The sequence below is a fragment of the Macrosteles quadrilineatus genome, unplaced genomic scaffold (genome assembly GCF_028750875.1).
Source record: "Macrosteles quadrilineatus isolate MER2022 unplaced genomic scaffold, UCM_ALF_1.0 Scaffold_9__3_contigs__length_116548681, whole genome shotgun sequence".
Classification (NCBI taxonomy): Eukaryota; Metazoa; Arthropoda; class Insecta; order Hemiptera; family Cicadellidae; genus Macrosteles; species Macrosteles quadrilineatus.
In genome coordinates this window covers 56,061,624-56,070,713 of record NW_026542602.1, presented here as the reverse complement: position 1 = coordinate 56,070,713, position 9,090 = coordinate 56,061,624, and the positions used below count along the sequence as shown (strand labels likewise).

General features: G+C 35.0%; 1 protein-coding gene across 1 annotated transcript; it reads left to right on the top strand.

Annotated features, from left to right (window-relative positions):
* The first annotated feature begins 6,260 nt into the window (after window positions 1–6,260).
* Window positions 6,261–7,148, top strand: LOC129003464 (uncharacterized protein K02A2.6-like). Its single transcript, XM_054431759.1, has one exon. The coding sequence runs from the start codon at window positions 6,261–6,263 to the stop codon at window positions 7,146–7,148; it is 888 nt and encodes a 295-aa protein (XP_054287734.1).
* The last annotated feature ends 1,942 nt before the right edge of the window (window positions 7,149–9,090 follow it).

Sequence of the window (9,090 nt, the reverse complement as noted above, 5' to 3'; positions counted from 1 at the left end):
TTACCTGTTGTTGAATTTTAACTGTCACGTTGTCACTAATTTATTAATTAGACTAATTTTGAATAAAAACACAATAAGAAAATATATAAGAAAGATAAATCCCGGTATTTGTATTAAACATTAAATAAAACTTAGTTTTTGTTGTAACTTTCCTGGTTTTCCTATACATTTTTATTTTCTGATAGCATTATTTGAAACCAAAATCTCATAAAATCAAAAGACATATAGTTTACAATGTAATATTGAATTTAACCCTCAATTATTATTAAGAGGGATGTCTTGTTATTTGGAGAAATGTCTTGTTATTTGGAAGGATGTCTTGTTATTTAGAGAGATGTCTTGTTATTTAGAGGGATGTTTTGTTATTTGGAAGGATGTCTTGTTATTTAGAGGGATGTCTTTTTATTTAGAGGGATGTCTTGTTATTTAGAGGGATGTCTTGTTATTTAGAGGGATGTCTTGTTATTTGGAGGGATGTCTTGTTATTTGGAGGGATGTCTTAATATTTAGAGGGATGTCTTGTTATTTGGAGGGATGTCTTAATATTTAGAGGGATGTCTTGTTATTTAGAGGGGTGTCTTGTTATTTTGAGGGATGTCTTGTTATTTTGAGGGATGTCTTGTTATTTAGAGGGATGTCTTGTTATTTAGAGGGATGTCTTGTTATTTAGAGGGATGTCTTGTTATTTGGAGGGATTTCCTAATATTTAGAGGGATGTCTTGTTATTTAGAGGGGTGACTTGTTATTTAGAGGGATGTCTTGTTATTTTGTGGGATGTCTTGTTATTTAGAGTGATGTCTTGTTATTTAGAGGGATGTCTTGTTATTTAGGGGGATGCCTTGTTATTTGGAGGGATGTTCAATGAAACTTTATCTTGTACTAGATTTGAACGAATGGTACGACAAATGTATATTTCAAAGCAAGGTGATGACTACCTTATACAGAGTCGTCGTACTTGGTCCTCGGAGACCCGTCGTCTGTCTCGTGCCCTCGTAGTGGGTATGATCGACTCCCTGACTCGACTGTCACTAAACGTGAAGTCAAACCTATCGTGTCCTGGCCTCGACCGTCTCGAAGAGCTGCCTATGGTGCAACGGCCGGGGACGACGCTTGTGCGCAGGTCCAGTTTGGCATGCGCAGAGCGCCCGGCGCTCGTGGTTTTGTATGGGCTTGAACGAAGAACCTCACTGTACAAAGTTGCTTGGTCCATCTCCTTAGTTGGACTTTTTCTGATAGCAGTTACAAGTCGTTTTATAAACCCTTTCAGTGCTAGGCCAATAATTCATATTTTGTAAGACTTTTTTGTCTGCCTTTTAATTCCATTACCTGTAGTTGAATTTTAACTGTCATGTTGTCACTAATTAATAATTAGGCTAGTTTTGAATAATAACACAATAAGAAAATATATAAGAAAGATAAATCCCGGTATTTGTAGTAAACATTAAATAAAACTTAGTTTTTGTTGTAATTTTCCTGGTTTTCCTATAAATTTTTATGTTCTGATAGCATTATTTGAAACCGAAATCTCATAAAATCAAAAGACATATAGTTTACAATGTAATATTGAATTTAACCCTGATTTAGTTGGACGAGGTTATCGTAATATAGCCATTTTAGGGAAACTAATGTTTTGCAGCAAAGTCTCAGGAACACATTAACTACTACGAAAACTAAAAGATTGCATCTAAATAGTCCGTGACTAACTGGTGCTGCTACCTAGTAACGCATTGAAAAACAATCTGCAGCGCCATCTGTTCGCAATCGGTGGCGACAGCTTAAATACATGTTTTTGACTCCCCAGTCTTCAAGCACAGATAGCAGAGAAGAGATTTCTAAATTTTATTCAGAATTGTTTGTTGAATTTAGGAGAAAATCCTATTTCTAATTATTTTATGGAGGTTATTATGGGAAAATAACATAATTTACAATAACTTTTGAATCAATATTTTTACAGAAATAGGAGTCATACCATTTTGTTCAGAATTTAAAGGGTTACATTATTCTAAATTTCTATCAGAATCGTTTGGTGCAATAGGAGAAATTTAGATTTTTCGTTATTTTGTAACATGTTACAACCCTTTAAATTCTTAACAAAATGGTATGACTCCCATTTTTGGTAAAAATTCTGATTCAAAAGTTATTGTAAATTATGTTATTTTCCCATAAAAACCTCCATAAAATAATTAGAAATAGGATTTTATCCTAAATTCAACAAACAATTCTGATTAAAATTTAGAATGATGAAGCCCTTTAAATTCTAAACAAAATGGTATGACTTCCATCTCTGTGAAAATTCTGGTTCAAAAGTAAAAATCTCCATAAAATAACGAAAATACTAAATTTTCTCCTAAATGCACCAAACGATTCGGATAAACATTTAGAATCATGTAGTCCTTTAAGTTCTGAACAAAATGGTATCACTTCCATCCCTGTGAAAATTCTGGTTCAAAAGTTATTGTAAATTATGTTATTTTAACATAAAAATTTCAATAAAATAACGAAATATCTAAATTTTCTCCTAAATGCACCAAACGATTCGGATAACAATTTAGAATCATGTAGACCTTTAAATTCTGAACAAAATGGTATGACTCCCATTTCTGTAAAAATTCTCAGTCCGTACTTTTTCATTTCACTAACCAAGACGTCTCTATTCAAATCGAAAATCCAGCTAACTCGTGGATCGGTCAAAGGAGTTTTCACTTGTTTAGTTGTAACAGGGATTATAAATTGAGCCGTGGTAGTAAGTGTCGAAACAGTAGTGCTCGTGGTTTTGTATGGGCTTGAACGAAGAACCTCACTGTACAAAGTTGCTTGGTCCATCTCCTTAGTTGGACTTTTTCTGATAGCAGTTACAAGTCGTTTTCTTAACCCTTTCAGTGCTAGGCCAATAATTCATATTTTGTAAGACTTTTTTGTCTGCCTTTTAATTCCATTACCTGTTGTTGAATTTTAACTGTCATGTTGTCACTAATTTATTAATTAGGCTAATTTTGAATAAAAACACAATAAGAAAACATATAAGAAAAATAAATCCCGGTATTTGTATTAAACATTAAATGAAACTTAGTTTTTGTTGTAACTTTCCTGGTTTTCCTATACATTTTTATGTTCTGATAGCATTATTTGAAACCGAAATCTCATAAAATCAAAAGACATATAGTTTACAATGTAATATTGAATTTAACCCTCAATTATTATTAAGAGGGATGTCTTGTTATTTGGAGAAATGTCTTGTTATTTGGAGGGATGTCTTGTTATTTAGAGAGATGTCTTGTTATTTAGAGGGATGTTTTGTTATTTAGAGGGATGTCTTGTTATTTGGAGGGATGTCTTGTTATTTGGAGGGATGTCTTAATATTTAGAGGGATGTCTTGTTATTTGGAGGGATGTCTTAATATTTAGAGGGATGTCTTGTTATTTAGAGGGGTGTCTTGTTATTTTGAGGGATGTCTTGTTATTTTGAGAAATGTCTTGTTATTTAGAGGGATGTCTTGTTATTTAGAGGGATGTCTTGTTATTTAGAGGGATGTCTTGTTATTTGGAGGAATTTCCTAATATTTAGAGGCATGTCTTGTTATTTAGAGGGGTGACTTGTTATTTAGAGGGATGTCTTGTTATTTTGTGGGATGTCTTGTTATTTAGAGTGATGTCTTGTTATTTAGAGGGACGTCTTGTTATTTAGAGGGATGTCTTGTTATTTGGAGGGATTTCTTGTTATTTGGAGGGATGTCTTAATATTTAGAGGGATGTCTTAATATTTAGAGGGATGTCTTGTTATTTAGAGGAATGTCTTGTTATTTAGAGGGATGTCTTGTTAATTGGAGGGAGGTCTTAATATTTAAAGGGGTGTCTTGTTTTTTAGAGGGATGTCCTGTTATTTAGAGGGATGTCTTGGTATTTAGAGGGATGTCTTGGTATTTAGAGAAATGTCTTGTTATTTGGAAGGATGTCTTGTTATTTAGAGGTATGTCTTGTTATTTTGAGGGATGTCTTGTTATTTAGAGGGATGTCTTGTTATTTAGAGGGATGTCTTGTTATTTGGAGGGATGTCTTGTTATTTAGAGGGTTGTCTTGTTATTTGGAGGGATGTCTTAATATTTAGAGGGATGTTTTGTTATTTAGAGGGATGTTTTGTTATTTAAAGGGATGTCTTGTTATTTAGAGGGATGTCTTAATTTTAGAGTTATGTCTTGTTATTTATAGGGATGTCTTGTTATTTGGAGGGATGTCTTATTATTTAAAGGGATGTCTTGTTATTTAGAGGGATGTCTTGTTATTTAGAGGGATGTCCCTTTATTTGGAGGGACGTCTTAATCTTAACAAGACATCCCTCAAAATATCAAGACATCCCTCTAAACAACAAGACATCACTCTAAATAACAAGACATCCCACAAAATAACAAGACATCCCTCTAAATAACAAGACATCACTCTAAATAACAAGACATCCCACAAAATAACAAGACATCCCTCTAAATAACAAGTCACCCCTCTAAATAACAAGACATCCCTCTAAATATTAGGAAATCCCTCCAAATAACAAGACATCCCTCTAAATAACAAGACATCCCTCTAAATAACAAGACATCCCTCTAAATATTAAGATATCCCTTCAAATAACAAGACATCCCTCTAAATAACAAGACATCCCTCAAAATAACAAGACATCCCTCTAAACAACAAGACATCACTCTAAATAATAAGACATCCCTCTAAAGAACAAGACATCCCTCCAAATAACAAGACATCCCTCTAAATAACAAGACATCCCTCTAAAGAACAAGACATCACTCTAAATAACAAGACATCCCTCAAAATAACAAGACATCCCTCAAAATAACAAGACACCCCTCTAAATAACAAGACATCCCTCTAAATATTAAGACATCCCTCCAAATAACAAGACATCCCTCTAAATATTAAGACATACCTCTAAATATTAAGACATCCCTCCAAATAACAAGACATCCCTCAAAATAACAAGACACCCCTCTAAATAACAAGACATCCCTCTAAACAACAAGACATCACTCTAAATAACAAGACATCCCACAAAATAACAAGACATCCCTCAAAATAACAAGACACCCCTCTAAATAACAAGACATCCCTCTAAATATTAAGACATCCCTCCAAATAACAAGACATCCCTCTAAATATTAAGACATCCCTCCAAATAACAAGACATCCCTCTAAATAACAAGACATCTCTCTCATGTATATAGCTTTAGTTATAATTATATGTCTTAGGTGTCTGAAATGTGTTCCTCTGTATTTTGTTTTGAATCTCCAAGTAGATTCAAGGGGGCCCGGATGTTCTGTATTTAATTAATCATTACTATATTTATCATCATAATTATTGTTCAATTAGTGGTAGCTTATTTCCAAACTAAATCTGTATTTTTAAGTCTCATTTCAATTTCATTAAGTATTGTTGTATCAAATGTTAGACTCTCACTCACACAAGCCTACATAAAACACACACACTATCTCGGCTGTGTTGTGCGATGCAGGACGAATCCTATTGGTTAAAAAATGTGGCGTGATATGGACATGGATAAATTTGCGGTACCCCTCTAAGAAACATTGAGGTAGCGTCCCTTCCCCCTCCAAAAATAATGTTCAGTTGAAATGTAACTCTCCTCGGCTGAATACGTGCATTGCGCCGTATTTCGTTAGTCTTTCTCTATTTATAAACTTTTACCGCTAAAACCGCTTCTCGGACTCTCTACCGCTCTTCTATCGTTTGTCACGAACAATTAATAAAACTTTCTCGACGTCAAACTCTGTAAAAGGTGTTTTTTTTTTAATAAGTTATTAAGTACGTTATTGTCGCCGCCGCTAAGCAGTTACGTCCGCCGCGTCTTCGTCGCGAGTGCCTGTGTCAAGTGCCAACTTTAGTGGATTAGGATTACTGGATTCCCCACAAGTGTTCCCCAAAAGTGTGCACACTTCCCTCATCTCTACTCAATCTACAAGTTGGCTACCCTCTTCCCAAGACGTCGTCATCCGCCATCCACCCACGGCTTCCGCCCATGTGCCACCTCTACTCTCTAGTGTCTCTTGTTACTCTTCACCCTTGGATTATTGGTGAGTCATATATTACCCTCTTTACGCCCCAAGTTCCATTGCAGCAATGGCCGTTAATTTCCGAGAGATGGCGCCGAATTCATATCGATTTTGCTGAAGATCCAACCACCAGACAGCAAATGTTGATTGTAGTGGATAGTTTTTCAAAGTGGATGGAAGTATTTTTAATGGGTTCTATTTCCACGGGGAAGACCATTGAGAAACTTCGTACACTATTTTCTGCTTATGGTTTACCTGAGGAGTTGGTGTGTGACAACGGCACGTCTTTTACCAGCCTAGAATTCAGGGAGTTTCTTAGAAAAAATGGTGTGAAACAAACATTTTCTCCACCATATCACCCTGCCTCCAATGGAGCAGCCGAGCGTTCTGTTCAAGAAGTTAAGAAAAGTTTGTTAAGGCAAGTTTTGGGTGAAAAATCATCTCAGCAGACATCACTGCAGTATAAATTGGATAACTTTCTTTTCGCATATCGTAATACTCTATCGTCAGTAACCGGTGTGAGCCCGGCTGAACTGTTCTTACGTTGGAAACCTCGAACAAAATTGACTATGTTAAAACCTAATCTACTAGACGAGTCAAGGAAGAAGCAGCAAATGCAGAAACGAGCCTCAGATAGGCATAGAGGTGCGTGTAGATTTTTTAATGAAAATCAGAAGGTGTTGGTTAAAACAGTCAGACAGGAGAAAGTTAGTTGGGTTCCAGGTCGTATATTCAAGTGTAAAAGTCCAGTTACTTATTTGGTTAGTGTTCTTGACAAAACAAGAGTTTGCCATGCAGACCATCTTAGGCCAACTGAGGTAGAGGAGGACGAAATCGTCGTGCGGAAAGAGGAAGTTGGAAGAAGGACTATCGAGGCACATCAACAAGAATTCAATAGAGATTTGCCTATTTTTCAGGAGTCTACATCACCATCAATATCAAGACATGATGCTTCACCTTATTTGCCTAGATTGAAGTCTGATGTTGGGAAACCACGGGGTGTGCAATACAGTCCATCTACAGTTTTGAGGAGATCACATAGGACTGTGCACAAGCCGGAGAAATTGGATCTATAAAGTTGGGAAGCCAAAGAGTCAGAAGAAATTTTAAAGTTTTAAAGTATTATGAGCCAAGCAAATTTTAAGTGTTGGCGAGTGTAATATATGTTTATATTAATTGTACAAGAAGCAGCATTTGATTTTATAATGTTGGTTGAATTCCAGATGTTAAAGACTTTTGTTTTGTTCTGACTGTTAATTTTGTAAATAACAATAATAATTTGAGTTGTGATTGAAATGGAGAATAAATTTAATACACTAGTTTTTATCTTTTTCTAATAAAATGGAAGGATGTGTTAATATTTAGAGGGATGTCTTGTTATTTAGAGGGATGTCTTGTTATTTAGAGGGATGTCTTGTTATTTAGAGGGATGTCTTGGTATTTGGAGGGAGGTCTAGTTATTTAGAGGGATGTCTTGTTATTTAGAGGGATGTCTTGTTATTTAAAGGGATGTCTTAATATTTAGAGGGATGTCTTGTTATTTAGAGGGATGTTTTGTTATTTAGAGGGATGTCTTGTTATTTGGAGGGATGTCTTAATATTTAGAGGGATGTCTTGTTATTTAGAGGGATGTCTTGTTATTTAGAGGGATGTCTTGTTTTTAAAGGGTTGTCTTGTTATTTGGAGGGATGTCTTAATATTTAGAAGAATATCTTGTTATTTAGATGGATGTCTTGTTATTTAGAGGGATGTCTTGTTTTTTAGAGGGTTATTTTGTTACTTGGAGGGATGTCTTGTTATTTAGAGGGATGTCTTGGTATTTGGAGGGATGTCTTGTTATTTAGAGGGATGTCTTGATATTTAAAGGGATGTCTTGTTTTTTAGAGAGATGTATTGTTATTTAGAGGGATTTTTTGTTTTTTAGAGGGTTGTCTTGCTATTTGGAGGGATGTCTTGTTATTTAGAGGGGTTTTTGTTTTTTAGAGGGTTGTCTTGTTATTTGGAGGGATGTCTTGTTATTTAGAGGGATGTCTTAATATTTAGAGGGATGTCTTGTTTTTTAGAGCGATGTCTTGTTATTTAGAGGGATGTCTTGTTATTTGGAGAGATGTCTTGTTATTTAGAGGGATGTCTTGTTATTTAGAGGGATGTCTTGTTATTTAGAGGGATGTCTTCATATTTGGAGGGATGTCTTGTTATTTAGAGGGATGTCTTGTTATTTGGAGGGATGTCTTGTTATTAAGAGGGATGTCTTATAATTTAGAGGGATGTCTTGTTATTTGGAGGTATGTCTTGTTATTTAGAGGGATGTCTTATTATTTAGAGGGATGTCTTGGTATTTGGAGGGATGTCTAGTTATTTAGAGGGATGTCTTTTTATTTAGAGGGATGTCTTGTTATTTAGAGGGATGTCTTGTTATTTAGAGGGATGTCTTGTTATTTAGAGGGATGTCTTGTTATTTGAAGGGATGTCTTAATATTTAGAGGGATGTCTTGCTATTTTGAGGGATGTCTTGTTATTTGGAGGGATGTCTTAATAGTTATAGGGATGTCTTGTTATTTAGAGGGATGTCTAGTTATTTAGAGGGATGTCTTTTTATTTAGAGGGATGTCTTGTTATTTAGAGGGATGTCTTGTCATTTAGAGGGATTTCTTGTTTTTTAGAGGGATGTCTTGCTATTTTGAGGGATGTCTTGTTATTTGGAGGGATGTCTTAATAGTTATAGGGATGTCTTGTTATTTAGAGGGATGTCTAGTTATTTAGAGGGATGTCTTTTTATTTAGAGGGATGTCTTGTTATTTAGAGGGATGTCTTGTCATTTAGAGGGATTTCTTGTTTTTTAAAGGGTTGTCTTGTTATTTGGAGGGATGTCTTGTTATTTAGAGGGATGTCTTGGTATTTGGAGGGATGTCTTGTTATTTAGAGGGATGTCTTGTTATTTAGAGGGATGTCTTGTTATTTAAAGGGATGTCTTAATATTTAGAGGGATGTCTTGTTATTTAGAGGGATGTTTTGTTA

Excerpts from the sequence above, each read along its gene's own strand:
- LOC129003464 (XM_054431759.1), top strand. The coding sequence starts at position 6,261 with ATGGGTTCTATTTCCACGGGGAAGACCATTGAGAAACTTCGTACACTA.